Raw genomic sequence first — 19754 nt, 5'->3', positions numbered from 1 at the left:
CCATTTTTCTTGCAATTAAGGCAGATGGATTTCGCAGCAGATTTCGTTGCTTGATAAATGAAAGAATAATCTGTTGTGAGAGAAGTGTACAGATGAGTGAATAATTTGTTGATTTTGCTTAACGATTGCATGTAATTTTTACATTGACATTTTGGGTTGTCATTCATTGTATTCAGATGACCGGTAGTCCAGCGGATGAGAAAAGCGAGCTGATGTGTGCTCTTGAAAAAGTACTGGATGGGGGAGCACGGGAGACTCTTATCGATGTTTACAACAAGACGCTTGTTCGGACAGCCCAAAAAATCCAGATGCAGCACGGTTCCGTGTGTGCTGGAGCACAGCCCGATCATATTGACGACACGATGCTAATGTGAATGATACAAAACAAACAACGAAAAAGAAGCCAATTGTTGCGGTTGACTAAGACCAACTATGAAGATAATGAAAACAAAATATCAGGTTTATGGTACACTTACTAGCGTGCCTTGTTTATGGTCATAAGTGGTTATGAGCAACGCGCAGTAATTGTATTTGTTCGATCTAAACATAAAGAAACTAAAGCTGCGTATAATACGCGCTACTTCAACTATAAATAAAGTTTTTTTTTTTATAAATTATATTACGTGTATAGTTATTCATAACTGTTTTATCATGAAGTCTTGACCGCTGAGTGAAGCATGCGCCATTATATATATAAGCGTGGCATGGGAACAAACATTGGTGGGCTGTTAGGCAATGGGTACGCATTCAACCGCTATCCTTCGTATAAGAAGAAAACCTGTGTTGTTGTTGTAATTTGGGTGAAATTCCGAGCGTTGGTCAAATCCTCATTAAGTTCAAAAACTTTTGTTTGCAATTTTTTGCGACTTTAAAAGATTTAAAGGAGATTTCGTACAAGACAACCCGGAAAATCGTCAATGAATTTTAGATTTAAAGGCTCACAAATTTATCAAAAAAGTTCAACAAGAAAAATCAAGGAACGTTCTTGATATACCCTAATACAGAAATTAATGTTTTTTTTGAGAGGAAAGTATTCATTGTTATTTGGATTTTCTGGGTCCTTTATCGTTTTGGATTTTCTGTGTTCTTTATCGTTTTGGATTTTTTGGTCGTTTGAGCCCCTTGAATTTTTAGAATTTTCGGGCTGCATAGGTCAAAAGTTTAATTTGACAGGAGCAGCGTAATTTAAGCGAATTTATATCAGCAGAAGCATAGTTACTACAAAAGAAATTGCAACGATAGTTTGAACTAGTAAATGATTAGGATCCTAAGAGGGTATATTTGCCATGAATGCTTATTATCTTGAATGAACATGGCCGTTAGACGTGGCACATGTAGCAGATTTTTAGAGGAGCGGACTATGTAGGTCTCTAATGCTTTTACCCCTATAAACAGCTATGATTGTTGCCAGGGAACGCTTTATAAAAAAACTGAATGGAGTTCGGGAGGTCAAAGATTACAATATGTCTGCAGTATATCCAGATGAAATACTCTTATGCATTGTAAAGGTGGGTGTTAAATGGTTCAAACATTGGTGCCTGAAAAGTGGAAAACCTGTATAATGATGTCAGATTATTGAACCAATTGATTGTTTTTCCATAGTACTGTTGATGAAGGTTTGAGCTTGGACGACTTTTCTCAGTGTAACTAATAACAAAATATTTGTTTTAGTGAGAAAAATCAGTACCAATGACCAGCTTAACGGTCCCGAAGCCTATATAACTATCATGTTTATGCATGATTCTGGTATAGGTGATTACCTACATAGTTAATTCTAATCCATGATCGTGAATATTTGCAATAATGTATGTGTCGGCAATATTGTTTTGACAGGAGGATATGTGGAACAGCAAGTGCAAAAATTCGGTGCCTAAATCTGAGACCTAACTTATTTAAAACGTAAGTTGTTCTTAGTTTAGGAGAAGTCGTAGAAAATTGAACCGACTATTTTGCTTCTTTATCGTTTTATAGAAGCCCGATTACATCTCTAACATTTTTGGGCCAGCTAACATTTTTTGGCTTCTTTTAGAACGCTCCTTGTCTATAAAAAAAGTAAAACAGCCAGATTACTTTCTACCGCAATTCCAAAACAGATTAAGAGAAACTTCGTTGTCCGTGTTAATTAAAATTACTAAAAAAGATAAGGCTATGTAGAAATAGCATTTCGATAGAACATGAAACAGGATATATATATAAATTGACCCCTTTAATTGTAGTCGAAACAGATCTAATAATCTGAGTTACACAATATTTCTGATAGGTGAGTAACTCACGAATTCTAAGTTACGATGACGTATTTAATCGCTGTCACCCTACCAGTATGGGAAAATGGGTCTATACGTACTATTATTTTTAACAAGAAAACGTTGATTCAAGATTTAATCATCATAAAATAATCCGATTTTTTTAAATGTAATTCGTGTTATCGGATCATATATATGTAGGGCCCTTACGACATGACATCATACAGGTACCATACATTCATGTGAGTGAGTAAATGGATCTTGGATCAGTAGTGGTCATCACCGTAGGCAATCACCTACGAAAATCTTGTAATGATTTTTACTTCTTCTAAATTATCAAGTTTGATCTTCATTACAATATATATTGCTCCCACGTTTTTTTCAAAATATTATCTATATCATTTTATCCACACGATCAGTAAAGATGTCCTCGTTTCATAAACTGTTTTCTCACGTTCTGTACATGCAGCAGCTTGCCGATATCTAGATTCAGGGACGATACAACGAGCGAAAATCGTCTGATAGACCAGCACACAAACAACCTTGTTTTATCTGTTTCCGTCGACGGAATCTTGTGAGCAGTCCGTGCGATGCAGACTCAAAGTTAGGAATCTTACTGAGTTACCTTCTCGGCTTAACTCGTTCACGGCTCCATGCGTGTTTATAGCTGTGTGGCCCTGTTTTAGTCGTTCGGTCGTTAAACTGACTGCTGAGTGTGGTTGAGAATCTCTTCTCTGAAATATCCAGCTTTTTATCACCGGATGGGCTGGTAAACACTTGGCGGTTTTAATGGGCAATTTATAGAATAATGTTTCCAGTTTTATCAGAAACATCCAACGCACTTTTTTGAACCAAGCCATATTTGATACATTAGCTGAACGACGCTGATGCAAGGCAAGACTGCGGCATTGGTTTGCTCAGGCTTGACTAAGATAGCACCGCACTCCTCTTTGACATGTTCCTCCCTTTCTTTGCATGGAAAGCAGATTGTTGGCCAGGAATGATTACTAATGCAAGCAGTACACCTTTCTGGTATATCATCTCGCACTAAAAAATTCGGGATAGATTGCCAAGACCTCGTAGTTTTTATTCCAGTTCCTTAGCCGAATTTTGGTGGAGACGCTAGGATTCTGTCTAATTACTGAGGCGTTCAACCAGCATACTTAACAAATCGCCCACTATGTTTAGCGTTCCAGCGCTGTCATTAAAGTTGATGTAGACTGACGTGGACTTCAGCAGTGTTGTTTTCTTGATCTTACAGCCACACGCTTTATTGTCGTGTCAGTTCATGGTTCTCAGTGCAGTACAGGCGTTCGTGAGCTATCTGACTGTAACACTGCTGCTGAATTTTATGACTCTAGGCTTACACACGATTGCACAGCTCACCTATATATAGGTAAAGTAGGGCTGTCGGCAGGTTGCGATCACGGACTTATGTTTGTTGCGCCGAATCATTTCTAGGCTAGTATTTGCACATTGATAGCAGCCATATTTGATACGCTAGCGTAGCGCAAAACAAAAGACTCGTTGCGAACGTTAGGCTCTTTATAAGATATACTTCGTGAATGTATATGACTTTAAAGTGTATGATATCAGAAGAATACAATGAGAAAATCCTAGTCTAAACGAAATCATTATTAAACTTAACATGTGAACAAGTGTTTCTATATATGTACTCGTACATGAAATTCTATTTTGAATTAAAACTTGAATTGAAATGCTGTCACAGATTGCGCAGGCTTATGCTGAAGCCACGATTATGTCCTGTGACTGTGGAGAAGTGGATAATTATGTAGTCTCGGTGCGACGTTCGAAGTCAGGTGATGGAGCATTCCGATGTTGATTTTCATTCGCGGAAACCTGCAATACTAAGACAAAACATGTCGAGGATCGTACGTACAAGCATCAACCAGCAACCGATGTTCGGTTTCACTTCGAGCAAATAGAGAAAATTATGCAACGCTTTTGGGGCGACGTAAAGAGGCCTGGTATTATCAGGTAACCTTTTTACAGGAAGTTATGGACGGTTTCAATCGGCCGCAATTACATACCTAGAAGATCGGCATATTCAAGTATGAACAAGTTGAAAGCACAGACGATCCTAAATGTTGAGATACAAAGGTAGGTAACGCAGTCGGACATTACGCCGCGTCCTTTATAGGAGCCCTAGGTATTACCGCTGCTAATACTATATAAGAGTGACAAGTCGCGCGAATGAATCTTATTCGTATTAGCAATGCGTTATCACTACAACATTCATATACATAGAAGTTGAATTAAAGACATATATATATATATATACTTTGGACTGCTATAAAGCAATTATTTCTCAACTTATAACATTAAACTGACGGTAGAAGAAAGTCTAATTTAAAAACTAAGCATATGCCTTGATGGAAATCAAAATATTTCCAATTCTGATTAAACTAAATGCTCAAAATGGAAAAAAGCACTATGGGAAGAGTAATGCTATGCTTTCTAAAAAGATGCCTGTATAATTGTCAATTTGCTTGTGTGATCCCATTAGTTGCAAAAGAATAACGCTAACATGGTGAAGACACGGTTGTGCATTGAGGTGCGAAAGTGCGTTATTATATTGCATTAGTATAAAACTGCTGCAATTATAGTGAAAAAGTTACCTACGCGTTCTTCAGATCGTATGCCGTTCAGTTTTTTTCTTATGGCGCATAGTAAAAGGTGAGATACGCTGTCACATTAACTGGACGAACATGAGATTTTAATGGCATACACAGAAATATTATTTTTCCAGAAATTCACCTTTCTAAATTGGAAAATGAATTTTCTATGGAGCGAGTATATCCTTTTTGACGTGATAATATTTACATACATATATCTATACGCTCAACGCATCGTATTAAATGGTTTTTAGTAAATAGAAATAATATGCGGTCATGAAGCAGGATAACCTAACCTTGTTTTTCACGAACCTTTTAGGTAGAATCTCTTCCATTTTTGCAAACAAAAATTCAAGAAAAAGATCCCTAGTTTGAAATAAGCTAATGGATTCAATGAAATTGGGCCGAGTAAACGTGCCGCTCGACTGTCTAATCCATAAAAAAGCATTTCTTAGTAAATTAGACCCTCTCAGTCTCGTCAATGCTGGGCATACATTTATTTTGGATAAGGACCAAGTTGGACCCTGGACTTTGGTTTCTCTTCTAAAGGACTTCGCTTTGATCTTTGATTTATGTTGACGTATAGAAACCACTTCTTACTACGGGTGGCGAGATCTACCCCAGGCGAGATTTTCAGATGCAGCACTAACCTGTAGTTCCCTGTTGAATTCAAGGAGCTCTTGAGATATTTAAAGTCTAAATTTTTGCGTAAGCCTAAAGGACTTGAAGTGTTTAACAACGGTTGTGTGACTGCAGCCAAGTTTTTCGGCAAATTCAGGAGTTGTTTGTCGGTCATCTTTCTCTAAAGGTGCCTTCAAGTAGCCGTCATCAAACAAAAATGTTCAGTCACAGGGAAAGCTTCTTTTAAACCCAGTTACCATTTCTAAACTTAGTAAACCACTCTTGAGACCTTCTAGCGATAGCATTGTTACCTCGCAAAAGACAAATGTTTCGGGAACTTCGGCAACGTTTTGGCCTCGACGCATAATGCAAAAGGTGTCGAAACGTCCTGGAACATCCATATTTGAAAGGATCTTGCGAGTTGAAATCGCATTTGCAACACCGTTACAGCACATGGCTGGAGTAGGAAGAGCGCTTCCGAACAATACATAAGAAGTAAATAACAGGTTAGGGAGAGAGGAAAGTGAGCTTTATGAAGCGCTACCTAATGTCACCTAACACGCACACACACACATGTATATTTCACCCCACATATAGTTTATTTGTCTTAACAAATAAACTATATCAATACTGATATAAAATTAAATATGTTATGTTTCAGTTCCATTTCATTTTCTAAATTTTTCGCTAAAGCCATTATGATATTTGGAAGTCTCATTTTCTTTCGCTTAATTTTGTAATTAAATCCAGGAAGCCGTTTTAAATCCGTAGAAATAAAAAGTTAAATTATTTTTCAACCTTTTGTCAGTCGCTCGTATCTAAAATACAAGAGTTTGCTTATTGAATGAAGCCTTACGCTTAGGTAATACGAAACCAATATTTATTCAAATACTACGTTTTTTTTGTACCATAGAAACATTATTCTCAGGCTAGGTTTCTCATAAAATAGCCGTGCGTATCACTTAAAGTAGACGTCGCGATAATCTAAACAAGTAAGCCAGTACATAGGTTTATCAACTAAGTAAAGATTGGTTCGAATACGTATAATACAAATAATAAATAACTATAGTGTAATATGTGGTAAGCGTGCAATCGGGTTCGAAATAATCATCCTTCTAGTTGAATAGCGTATGTAGGTAGGTTTTTCAGACCTAGTTCAAAATCTTTAAGATGAAAGATGCTGGCGCAGCGACCGAGCTTCCGTGAGCAGACGAGACCGGGGTAACAACATCCCGTACGACAATCCTACAATAAAAGAGGAACACGGGTATACATAGCTAGTCACAGGTAAAACCATTGTCGAAGGAAAATGCCATATGTTACACATCTTTCAAATTTTAAGTCAGCTGCACATAATTGTATTAGATATAAACTACCATAATTTTACCTTTCAGCAATTAAGTATAAAACAGAAGTTTTTGAGAATTTATTTAAGTATAAAACATGCGCGGCGTAATGCAAAATAGTAACAAAGGTCGCACAAAGTGACTATGGAGTCCAAATTTTCGATTGCTTTCCGAAAAGGTGATATTTTCACATTAATCGTATCAGGAACCTTCGTGGTGTTTGTTACTATGACTTGAATCCCTTTGCGCTGAACAGAACATTAAAATTAAAGATATCCTTCTTGCCAAAAACCGACATTCTGTTATTTCCAGTTTTCGTATGGCTTTTCAAAAACCGCGCAAAGATTTCCATGAGGCAAACCGAAAGCTCCTCAATAGGTTTTGGTTTTTTAAGGCCTTATATATTTACCAAAATAGCTCAAAAAGCTTTCGATACGTTTGGGTTTTTGGCACAAAAATTAGTAGCTGTGTTGGAGAAGAAAACATCAGTTGTTAATTCGATCGCCAAGATAGGCTTTAATGATCAATTTCTTTGAAATTGTTGCGCTTTTTTACACCTTTTGAACTTTTTAACCCTTGTTTTTCTTTGGATATTTGACTTATATATAACCCAAAATGCAACAGTGCTAAATTTTTCTGTATGTAGCTTATTATGGAGATCTGGTATTTTCGCAACTACGATCCACGACAAAAATAGCGTTGAGCTGGCACCTGAGATCTGCAGCCAGTACGTCGTAATACCGTTGGTATTTTTGTTCAGTTTTTTTTTTGTTTTTGCTCCCTGTAACTTGTGAAACCCATTATAGAATAACAAGCGCTAAAACGCGGCCATGTATCGTCGGCCTTCCATGGTACTCGATGAATTTCACAAAAATCTGCTACCGCAAGCGACTACATCATTACCGGCATTAAAGCATGGATGGCGGTTTAGCATTACTGTCTCACAAGTCGATTACAGTTTCGATCGATTGCAGGATAGATAGAAACTAAGAATCGTCGATGCTCGTAGTTATAATAATCAAATTATACAAAAAAGCACAAGCCTTAAATTTAAAAAAAATAATGTCTTGATTTTCGTTTTGAGAATTGCTCCAAGTACAAATTTTTATTAAATACTCGCGAAAGAAGCAAGCCTTAAGTAGAGAGTATCATTGTATTAGCGATCTCAGAAGTTCTATCATTTGTGGGGGTTCACAATTCAATGTTGTCGATACAACTGCAGCCCCATTTTATTTCAAAAGGGATTTATGCTTGAATCGCTCCGCAAGCGTATTATCCTTTCCTGTGGCTCATACTAATTTGTACTCGTTACGCCTTGCTTTGACCATGTTCGAAGAACTTACGTTAACTTAAGTGATACTACAAAAAAAGTGCAGAGCTGTGTGCGATATGCCATGCAACCAATGGAACGTTTGAAGCGACGAACGACGCAGCTAGTGACAAAAATAGCATTTAGGCCTGCGCATTCTGGCAAGTTTAGTTTTCGAGCAGGTGAAAATTGAGTACTGCAGTCGCATGAATAGTGCGATGCGTTCCGCGTATAGCCCTGGTTCTAAGCAACAAGTCACAAGAGTAAATTGTCATTGTTGTTACTAAATGTCGAAGATGCAGAATTTTCAAACCTCTATAATCAGTTCAAGCCATAAATTACATTTGAAATTGTACGCGTGACTTCCTGCGTATAGAAACTTTAGTAGAGCTCACCAACTAATGAACGCAATCCATAAGTCAAACATATTTCGAAATATCTTTGGATGTGGCCGTAAGACCATTATTATTCATGATACATTTTGGAGTTTCTTTGCGGCGAGGTAACCGAGAAAGTATATAGCATCGATAATATTATTCAACATTTAGTGATTTACTGCTGCAACGTCGGACCACTAACAATTCAAACTTGAATTTTTTCGACTGTTGACGGTGTACATATTCCGCCATTACCACTAATTGAGGCTCGGTCAATATATATTGCTACTTTGAGCTAACCTAAAGGACTTAGTTTTCTTCATTATTTTTTATCGTATTTTTTTGAATTCATATATGTTAAATAGATCGCGTATTATAATTCTGACAATATGTCAGGAACCAAAAGTCTGTTGTGAAAACATAATTCCTTAACCAATCTACCCATCTAATTATTTTCATTGTATTCAATCACCATGCTCAAATTCTAGTGATGCGATTAGTGCCTAACGTAAATCTGCAATGCTTCCACTCGGATATACGTGTAGCTGGTAAGCAATTATTTCATTTGTTGAATAAGCTTTTTTAATAGGCCACCGACACTTACCAATTAATATTATAACTGTCTAATAGCACTGCCCCTAAGGCTTCCATAGGAAGGTTTCGTAGCAAAAATAAGGAGACGTTTTAGGTCAAAAATTGTTAGCGGGAAGGCTTTTATGTATTTTTATTACATGTTTTATATAGTTCGTGTTTTATTCATTTGCATATCAATTCGACAAGGTAATAGGAAGTTGGAACACACCTCACATAGAAACTACCAGTTTTCAGTACAGATTTGATTTGTGCAACGCTAAAGGCTTTGCTGTATCACCTGTAGTATCATTCAAATATCCCATGAAGTCAGTTTTATTCACTGCCATCACCATTTACTATCAACTATCATAGTTCGAGCTACTCTTACCATAATTTTTTCATTCGGTATTCTTTGTTAGTTTCGACGCTAATAAAAACATTGTCAAACGATTGATTATTAGAAGCCTTTTAGTATATCGTTTATCATTTTCGGAAAGGCTGCCATACTGGCACTAGCCTAATGCATACTTTCTTATGTCTATATATTAGGGAAAAACGCAGGCCATTAAATCTCTTAATATAACCAATTCCATCTGTTGGTAAGATGGCATTGCATCCGATTTAAAATATAATTTTGCAAAATTAATAAATAGTTTTGTGTGTAGTAATAGAGGTTTTCAAGTCAAGGTCTCTAGTATTTAAATGGTTGATTCTTTGTTTGTATCATCAATTTCGAGATAGCTACGTGGGCGAACCGTTTCGCCATTCACTATCACCATCTATATATCAACTAGGTTGAAACTATCAGAATCCGGGCAGGCTTTATTTAAAGATGGTGAAAGCTATAATGGATCTGCGACCTGCGTCAGCTGCACTAATTTATCTTCAAAATACACTATTGCTTGCATAGGATAGATTATTTCAGGATCTATAATATTGTCAAGAATTACAATCGTGTCTGTGCGTTTATGACCAAGATGAAGGAGATTTGTTGTGGTTACAGAAGCTTCTATTACAACAATGACATAATGAAATTATAATCTCTGTGCTGATCTTTCGCCCTGATATTTATTAACTAGATTTTAATTTGAATCTGGGATATTTTGCTCTGAGTGTCGTTTATTATCCAGCTATTTTTTGGCATTCTCTCTAGCGGAACGTCCTGGAGTTACTAGGTTCAAAGCACCGTGTTGACGACTACGATATTTTTAACAGTACATACGGCTACCTACGTGCGGCTACGCATGCCTTATTAGCTCCTTCTTTCGGTGGGCCTCAAATTGTTTCGAATATTAGTGCTTGTATTTCATTTATCTCGTGTACTAAACCAAAACTTAATGGCTTCTCCTAGCGGACTGATCTTGTTTATAGCACTAATTCTGTGCTGTGTCTGTGTAATAATGTGTTAGTATATAATAATGGGAATACACCCCGCGTGTACCAAGATATTGTCTGTATACAGCAATACCTTAAATAAATAAATAAACGCCGGTAAAGAAATAGCGCCAATGTGTGACGCATATGACCAGGAGAAATTACAAGGACTGGCCTACGTTATGGCTAACTATATATGAAAAAACAGGATGCTTTTTCGTTGTGTTTTTTCTCAACTTTTTGTTAAAAAGAGAGAATATTACTGGCTGATTTTTTTTTTTTATAATATACTGTAAAATCTGTTATTCTTAGACAGTGTCGGGTAACACGTTGCTAGTACTCAGCCTTGTTTAAATACTGGCTTATTTCTAAATATATATGTACTAAACGAGTTCAGTCATCCAGGAATCATCCAATAATCATCTCAACGAAATGTCTCTACTGAAACAAATATATAATTTACTTTCGGTCATCTGGTACGATACTTAACTGAGTTGTTGACTTACCTTAAGCCCCTTAGTTACTTCCACATAAGATTCTGTTTTCCGAAACTTCTCCCTTATATTCTGTATAAGTCTTATAACAGGGTTGACATATTGAGCCTTCTGGTTAAATTTCTCAGCTTTGTATTAAGAAACTAAAGCGGTATCAGGATATCGGGCAGACATACTAAAAAGCCGTGCCTGCGGATCTAAAGACCTTGAATAACCTAGCTCGACTTATTACAGATACTAATAAACCTTCCAATTTCTGTTTTGACGAAAATAGTCGAAAAGAGAAGTCGTGCTCGAAAACTTTCTGATCATTAAGCCCACCGTGAACCTTTCAACAAAAGAGGTTACGAAGCATCAGCTTAATTTTAATCTAACTAAATGGATGCAAATATTTTTCAAAGCTGTGCGTGTGCACTGACGCTGATAAAGAAGTTGCTTCTGAATAGCACCTTGCTCCCAAGTGGTTTTGCATTTATTAAGAATTACGCTTAGTTTTCTGATGCTTGCTCTTTACGACAATTGGCCAAACCATCGTTATAAGGCATCGTTGTGATTTTTTTCTCTTCAAATTGATTTAAGTAGCCACTACGTTCTTACGCTATTTTGTATCTGGAGATAATCGCTCCATCATCCCCATACAATTCTATCTCGGGTGGACTTCTTCTTTGCACTTTAGGGAGGTTTATGTTGGAACGATTTTAGCAAAAGTCAAAACTGTTACACCATAAAACATATACATATTTTTTTTTAGTTCAGAGTCTCTCACAGATAAGCCTCTATGCTATATCCCTTTACAGTCTTATAACCCTAATAGTACCTTCCCAGCTTTTCTAAACAACCTTCAACACCTTTTTAAGAAAAGTGGGGAACAATGCATTGAATTGTCGCTCAATAGCAAAAGATAGCCTTGCAAGTTGGAAAACACGCTGATCCTTCTGAATGGTCTCTTGCATTGGCGGCACAAAATAATCACATACTGCACGTGTTACTTACACGTGTGGACCTACTTGTATTCAATCTGGATTGCAGTTCACTACTGTGTTGTTTTCTAAACCAAATAAAAACCTCCTAAAATATATGTTACCATTCCTTTACGACCTTTGAATTAAGGTTTAGTGCCTTCAGCTTACGTGCTCACAACTCGGTAAATCCGAACCTGTTGACCGATACGGGTTTTCCAAGTAGAGCATGGAGATATAGTTTCTCAATAGAGTTTTCTTTGTGGTCGTCTAACGTATCTCAAGGATTTTGCTCGAGTCCACTGTAGCTTAGAACTTCTATCCTAGCTAAGGTCATTTTAAAAATAGTCACTAACAAGGCATAATGGCATAATGTAAAACCTCTAAGCTGTTATCTAATGATATTATAATGAGCCAGCTAATCTTTGTAAACCTTAAACTGCCAACTTTGCCATTGCGAGTGGCTAAAACTAGTTAAATTGCGAATTAGTTTGGTAGTATGCTATATCAAATGGCTCGGCTAATACTTATTTGTTAAATAATTATCACTCTTACTGTGATTTTGTAACCTATTGGTGTCATCGTGTCTTCCTGCTTTGATGTTGATAGTCACACTTTTAGTATCGTTCAGTCCAAAACTGTATTAAAAATTGTACTATATTTGAATACTAAAACAACTAGAATTGTGTTTTAAGCTGTATACTAGCCCAGTAATTAGCAAGTTTAGGAGAAAAAAAATCAATTTGATCGTTCTGGCACAATTTTTTGGACGCGTGCCTGAGTGATATATGTTTTTGAATACTCCATTATATATATATATATATATATATATATATATATATATATATATATATATATATATCATCATCATGAAAAATGTCATCAGTAAGATTATATATATATATATATATCTCACTGATGGCATTTTTCAGAAATATATGGATATTTTGTATAACCCATATGCACAAAACGGCAACTTTAAAAAGGTAAAGGCGGTGCGTGGTCTCAATTGCTACAATTTTATAAGAAAATCGCTGTTATAATGAGCACTGCGGGATTACTCACGTCTCCTTCCATTCGAGCGCAAGGATTTTTTGGTGGTTTGGGAATCACGATATATGGATACAATGGATACCTCGGCGCTGGAGGAGCAGCAGTTGGAAAAGCAGGCGCAGGTGAAGGTCTCAGTTTCTCAGCAGGAATCATTAAAATATCAACGGCACGGGTCGTGGTAATCAAGGCAATCAAAACAGCAATTAATAACGTAAAGTACGTTCGAAGTAGTACATTTTCCCAAATGGATAGCCAGCAACTAAAAGTGCTCCTCATCACGGCCTACCAAGTCTATGGTTGATAGTCTGACGTTAGGATCTTCTAGGCGAATTAAATTAATCACTTGAGCAAAATACCCTAGAGCAGCTTCCTTGAACCTAAAAGACTTTGTAGGTAGCGATAAATTTCACAAAGAAAATATTAGTCCTGTTGACTAACGCACTGAACTGGCGGCACAGAAGCAAGAAAGTAAAGAACTCCTAAATAATCAAAATAATCTTGGGCTATCAGAGACCCAGGGAAAGGGTACTAAACGCATACGTGTAACTATACACCGCAAGCATCGTCTTCTCTTTTTTATTGTTGCAATCTGGTCTTGTGTGTTGGCTGTATCATGTATTCGAGTAACTGCGCAAGCGTTATACGCAATACTGGTTACGTGTCCCTTATGACACAACCCTTGACAAAACCTTAGCTGAGAAGATTATGTAGCAACAACTAAACACAGTACTGATTATTATTACAAATTCTATAGGATTACGCTATCACTTCTTGGATTTTATGCGAGATCGAGCCAAGATAATAAAGATTAAGTAAAGATGTACTTGTCAGGTTATATAATTAAACAAATAATAGCAGTTAGAAATACACAACTTCACAAAGACAGTGGTTGTCATAAGCAAAAGAAATATTAATAAAAAGATATACCCGTAAGCCAATAATTTGTCTTTACACAGGGTTTAATATCGGAAGCAATCCGACAAATTCAAGTTCACTTTTTTTATTAAGCCGAGAAAGACAATGCAAAATGCACATGTATAATACATCCGTCATGTATTACATTTTGGTTTCGGTACTATAATTATTATATTGACAGATTAGCCTAAAATCACAGATTACACGTAGACTACCGAGATACGACAAATCAAATGATAACATTGACATACAATTATTTAGAGATACGAGAACGAAAAAAATTGTATATTTTCTTTTAACAGCGGTCGATATCATTTGTCATCTTCAAAGGTTATTCTCGTATATGTTATTTACTCAATTTAGAGACTTGATTGCACAATAACTATTTTATGATGAAACTTTGTAAATGTTTTACAAACTATCATAATAGGTTGGACAATTTGTAATTAAATTGGAATGTAACTGTTAACCCAAAATCTTTAGAGTATATATGTTAAGTTGTCTGTGACAAAGTTAAGCGTATTTGGGCACAGCTCTGAACATGCCATTAAGCACATGAGTATACATACATGAACTTAAACGTGTTTTTTGGTCCTTTAGAACTCTCGCTATAATAATCTAAGTTTATATCCCATTTTTATTTTATCTCCAAAACATTTTATTACTTTTTACTGATATTTCATATTGCATTTGATTATTTGGTGTAGTTTCTGCCGAAGTACCTTTAACAGTGTATAAGCAAATTGCAATGTTGGCTTGCTGCATTCGTAAGCGCCTTATATATTGCTGGCTTCTGCGGTACAGTAGGGGTTAGTAGTTAAGTTCATGGGCAAGAAAAAATTAGCTCTGAGTTAGGAAAAAGTTAGTTCGATGCTGCTTCAACTGTGTAACTAACTTTTCACTAAACGTGAGCCCATTTTTTTTTTTAACTGAGAGCTCACTCTTATTCAGTTGTTAGTCTGTGTTTGCTCCATCTTAAAGGGCCATTTATTCATCCCCGTGCTAGACGTATACAGAACACACTGCCATCGGCAATATACGAATGTGTACCAAGTCTGGCTGGCTATCAAAGAAAATCTATTTGTGTATCGTTGCGTGTTAGACACAACGCCTACATTTGTTGATAGGAGCTTTTTGAGAAAATATATATGTCTAATAACGTAATTGGTGTTCGCCTTTCATATGTCACAAAACCAGATCAACAGAATGGACGTTGAACGGGCCCTATTATTTAATTTTCATGGATGCGAAATAGTAGAATACAGAAAAGAAAGCCGCGTCGATGATTTGCCAAAGAGTCATAAATTAGCCATATCACCATCTCCGATATTATATTTATATACGTATATATTAAAATATATACATATTGAATCCAATGATGAACTCGATGAATGAGACAAGCAATTTGATGACAATAAACGCAGTCAACAAATGTGACCCATAATGAATTACAGCCAGTCTGTAAACAACAAAAACAGAGGCCCAAACCAATACAAAAAACTGAATTATTAGATACAATGTTTCTCCAGTGAAATTATTTTCAAAGTTAATTTAGTTATTAGTTAATAATACTTTCATATCATAGAGATTATTTATCAAAAAGTTTCACACGACTTGAGTTTTGAAAAGTTCGATTTTTAACTATTGATACGTTTTTAAACATGTATTGACGGACGGCAATCGCGTTTTAAACAGTAAGAGTTTCGCCTATACCGAATAGCACAAGATTTTCGAGTCGCATTGAAAAGCCATAGAACTTAGTAGGCATTTGTAAGTGATTAATTATTAGGTCGTTCAATATGAAACATGATAGAATAAACGCTAGCTTCTCGAATTTTTTTACAGGCCTGTTTTTTATGTTTCATCAACGTGCACATTATTATTATATATAACCTTCTCCCATTTGGATAGTAAGTTATCTATAACATTTAATGCAGAGTTTTCTTATCATTTCTTTCAGTTATCCGCAATCGAGGAACTAGGACTCATGGAGCTGAGGTGGACAATACCTGCATTAAATAGCTAAACAGATACCATAAATTCTGGCCGCTGTATACTCCTTGAGAGTGATGTCCCGCCGATTTAGTTAATTTTATTGCAACTATTTTTAATATACGATCTTGAGGTATAAAAACAGAGATAATGGCTTCATATGTTTGGTATGTATTTATTACTATAGTTTTGTTACTATTACCTTTGCCTGTTTTGACTGGAACTATTACTATATTATATTATCAACAGATCGTAATTTTAATACTTCTTTTTTGATCCTAGAGGGGGTGGAGATCCGATTATATATCAAGATATGTTTTGATTTTTTGGTCATCCTGAGGTTTATATTTTAATTTTATCAGGGTTTGGAATTATTTCACTCACTAATATTATCATCTGTGATTATCATGGAAAATCAATTTTTCAACAAGAATGGATTACTGTTGTAACGTAAGAATAAAGAGAAACAAGAACCTTTACAACTGTTCTTGATCCTTACTCAATTCACAAGCCCCCCATTTGTCCGATTCCTTTATCTTATGAATTTCATCGAGGAAAATAGCTAGGATTTTTTACATATATTAAATCTAAGTGTTCACACCCGTTCACTTTGTAATTTATCAGCTCCTAACGCGACTCTCAACTCTCCATAATACACCGTTGCATCCCATTTTCGATTTGAAAACTTAATTCCCGGGTTTTTTTAAACCAACGGTTTGTGAAGTAGAACCTTTATTGAATACAAAATGTATACGGCGAGCTGTCTCCGTCCTTGCAGTTTCAACATAAAGTTTATATTATAATCTACTAAAATTTTCTAGTTTTTCATGACGCACTACAACTGGCCCGTTAAGAGTCCGAGTAACTATATCAGAGTGTACGGTGACAGACTGTAAAAATATATTTTGAATACAAGAAAAATCCATGAAATGTCGCAATGTTAACACAGCGTTATTTCAAAAATTGAGATATGCATTTGTGACGCTTCACACTGAACAACCTAATAATAGACATAATATAATGTACACAGATACTGGAAGTACCATACACGATGGTACCTCAATGCATTATATTAGCTAGTAATTACGTGCTCATATAGTACGAATTTGAGTAAAATGACGATCTCAACCAAGTTTCAAAAATGATTCATGGCGATTGGTATGGTTAATTCGAAGTGTTTTTCAAAGTCGTAATCCCAATATAAATATACTCGTTTTATTATACTAGAAAATATTAGAAGAACATCTTCGTTTCTACGATTTTATATGCCCGTCTATGGCTGTACTCTTCAGCGTAGCATACGACACTGGTACCATAGAGCCATTTCTGGATCTGTTTTTCGCCAAAAATTAGATCATTGTTTTACAGAAACAAAAAAGTCTTTAATAGAACTGCGAACTCATGATGGGTTTCGTGCTTACAAGTCAGCTAAACCCTTCCATGGGTATAGCGAAACGTATAATTCGGTTAGGATAGTCATAAGAAAATTACTCTAACCGTGCTTGCCAATTAAGTTCGGATACATATGAACTCTGAAATAGACATATTTGCTTCGTGTTGAAAATCAATTGTTTTATTAGACTATTACAAAGCTAAGACTATTCTTGTTTAAATAAAATTAACTTGAACCGAACTCTGACATCAATTCAATGTAAGAACGCAAGCAATCAAGGGTATGCTCTTCACCAATTTTCTTTGGGAGTAACTATTACATTTTTCAGGTTTTCGGCCTCTGATGACACGGAGTGTGCGATCAAGCGCGCTGACGCAAGAGCGTGAATATATGCAACACTTTCATTGCCTCTTGTCACTTTATTAAACGTTAGCTCAGTGTGTATCTTTACTAAACTTTGTTTAAAAACCTGTTTGGTAACTCTCCATACATGTTTTGGGTAGGCTGTGGAGAACGAGCAGCCAACACGCACAAATTAGCGACGCCTTTGCAAGCGCAATGAGGTCAGCTCACATTTCTTGTATGCACGAACATACTTCATAGCAACGACGGCAGAGGATCAGATGGTTTACCACTCATTCTCTATCACAGGAATGATCATTTAGAAATACGGGGTATTACAGGAAACCAACACACTCTAGCCGTTGTCTATTCTAACGCTGAAGGACTAGGCGTATAAGGCAGATTCGTGCACTTCGTGAGATGATTGGAAAAAACTCAAGAAAATAACGCAAGACTGGCCTTTAAGGACTTTTCTTAAAGGTGAACACGGTCAAAACAAACTTTCTACCTTCCAGTGGTGAGGGAGTGGGAGGATATGTCATGATATGTGCTCATTCGCGTGAAATTTCAATTTACTTTACCAACAATTAAATATAATGTGAATATAGTGGGGATGTTTTTGATCCAGGACTATGTGGCAAAATTTATCGGAAACACATGCCAGAATATATTCGTAATGCTGATTGCCATAGGTGGACATCTTGTTTAGCTGAAAAAGACTCTTTCTTCTGCAAACAAATGGCTTATTGAATTAATCATGTTGGAATCATGTTTGTTCAGAAACTAATGTAATAAACCGAGTATATATATCATTGGGTTGGTTTTCAATAACCTTTAAATTAAGATTAATTAAGGTAAAAACAAAATAAGTAAGGATGTGTGTGGTTTCGAAACATGTTTTTAGCTGACTGTACGTTCGCTGCTGACGCAGCTTCTTGTCGTTCTATATGTCACACTGCAAGACTTACAAAACACTCTTGGCTATTCTAGCTTAAAACTGAATTACCCAAGTTAGCGTGAATTTCCTTTATATAGAGAAGTTATATGTGCCAAAAAAAATATAGTTTCGTACAAATAGTTTATTGAAAATCATGTAGACTAACTTTTTCCTCCAGGCGAGCGCCGCTGCTGTTGTGGTTAAATCCTCATGTAAGATGAAGTACTTAATGCTGAAGAGATACACTTTCAAAAAATAGTCCCATTTGAAGTCATCCGAGGCAACAATCGGGAAAAGCTGAAAAACAAGACAGTACTTATACAATTTTATAGCCAGTAATAGATGGGCTAGGATCAGGCACCTTAAAACCATATAAACTTTGAAACTTACTTATGAACCTAAAAAAGAGGTACAGGCTAAAAACCATACCTTCTTTCACCTACCTATTTTTTTGCTCCACTATATGCAAAAAAGATATATCATGAGTTTATTTTTTAGACAGACCAGTGGTAATGAAACAGCTCTCAAAAACACAATGTACTAAGTTTTAGAAACTAGTCTTATTTTTTGCGACATTGTTATGTGCGAAATCTGGGAATACTTCATTAGGCCTGCAAAATACCATAAACACTACTTTGCTCAAAACCACCTGAGCGTCATATTACCGAAGTACGATAATGAGCTATATGAAAGATCTTCCGATTTGTGCACAACAATAAGATGAGATTTTTTGGCTTTCGACGTCCACAATTTACCCTAAGCCGAAATACTGAATAAAGACAATATTTAATTAACCTGATAGTACTACTCTTTTCAGTGTAGTTTACATTTTAATATACATAGCCGAATTTACATACTCCTGACGATCTCATTATATGTATAATCTAAGGAACTACAATGACAAATGTTACCGAAATTGACGCATTGACTGACGAATTGACGCAACTCAATCAAAAAATCACGCCTAACATCCCGATGTCTTATATTACGTTCTATGAACACTGTTCATCGTTTTCGTTCCAATATATGTAAGCTTTTTCAATCTATAAATAGAAGATCTATTAAGGTTATCCTAACAATGCGATCAAAAGCACATTCTCATAAAATGTTGTTTATGAATATTATTGGATGAATATTATTATTATATATTCCAAAGAAATTCTTCATCCAACTTTAATCATCGAGATTTT

The 19754-nt window shown here is 35.9% G+C and overlaps 3 protein-coding genes and 1 long non-coding RNA gene across 14 annotated transcripts in view; 2 read left to right on the top strand and 2 right to left on the bottom strand.

The window, feature by feature from the left end:
- The window catches only part of l(3)80Fj (lethal (3) 80Fj), a 74429-nt gene extending 73810 nt beyond the window's left edge, over positions 1-619 (top strand). For all 6 annotated transcript variants that reach the window (XM_086979857.1, XM_022791028.2, XM_086979858.1 and 3 more), the window contains one exon: positions 177-619. In XM_086979857.1, coding sequence (XP_086835983.1) covers positions 177-374 — 198 coding nt within the window. In that variant the 3' untranslated portion in view covers positions 375-619. The remainder of the gene's footprint in view (positions 1-176) is intronic.
- LOC147757711 (uncharacterized) lies at positions 252-13473 on the bottom strand. Of its 2 annotated transcripts, none has more exons than XM_086979865.1 (5): positions 12998-13473; positions 6652-6745; positions 5812-5957; positions 3926-4111; positions 252-365 (listed from the first exon to the last, which is right to left on the bottom strand). In XM_086979865.1, exons 1-4 carry the CDS (start codon positions 13259-13261, stop codon positions 4001-4003), a joined length of 615 nt encoding a protein of 204 aa, XP_086835991.1. In that variant the 5' UTR covers positions 13262-13473; the 3' UTR covers positions 252-365; positions 3926-4000. The 2 variants fall into 2 exon arrangements, with proteins under 2 accessions (XP_086835991.1, XP_086835992.1); XM_086979866.1 differs by having other exon boundaries at positions 5812-5974; positions 12998-13471.
- On the top strand, positions 2946-18728 carry LOC147757710 (uncharacterized). Of its 2 annotated transcripts, XR_015320845.1 has the most exons (4): positions 2946-3704; positions 3973-4364; positions 15861-16059; positions 17614-18728. It is a non-coding gene; the product is annotated as an uncharacterized LOC147757710 (long non-coding RNA). The 2 variants fall into 2 exon arrangements; XR_015320844.1 differs by lacking the exon at positions 17614-18728 and having other exon boundaries at positions 15861-16374.
- LOC111244215 (putative fatty acyl-CoA reductase CG5065) overlaps positions 13939-19754 on the bottom strand; it is a 113200-nt gene continuing 107384 nt past the window's right edge. For all 4 annotated transcript variants that reach the window (XM_022791039.2, XM_022791040.2, XM_022791038.2 and 1 more), the window contains exons 10-11: positions 18731-18861; positions 13939-15359 (exon numbers count right to left, since the gene is read on the bottom strand). In XM_022791039.2, coding sequence (XP_022646774.1) covers positions 15251-15359; positions 18731-18861 — 240 coding nt within the window. In that variant the 3' untranslated portion in view covers positions 13939-15250. The remainder of the gene's footprint in view (positions 15360-18730; positions 18862-19754) is intronic.

This window comes from Varroa destructor, unplaced genomic scaffold, assembly GCF_002443255.2.
Source record: "Varroa destructor unplaced genomic scaffold, Vdes_3.0 BEIS01000002.1, whole genome shotgun sequence".
Lineage (NCBI taxonomy): Eukaryota > Metazoa > Arthropoda > Arachnida > Mesostigmata > Varroidae > Varroa > Varroa destructor.
This window is presented reverse-complemented; position numbering and strand designations above follow the sequence as displayed.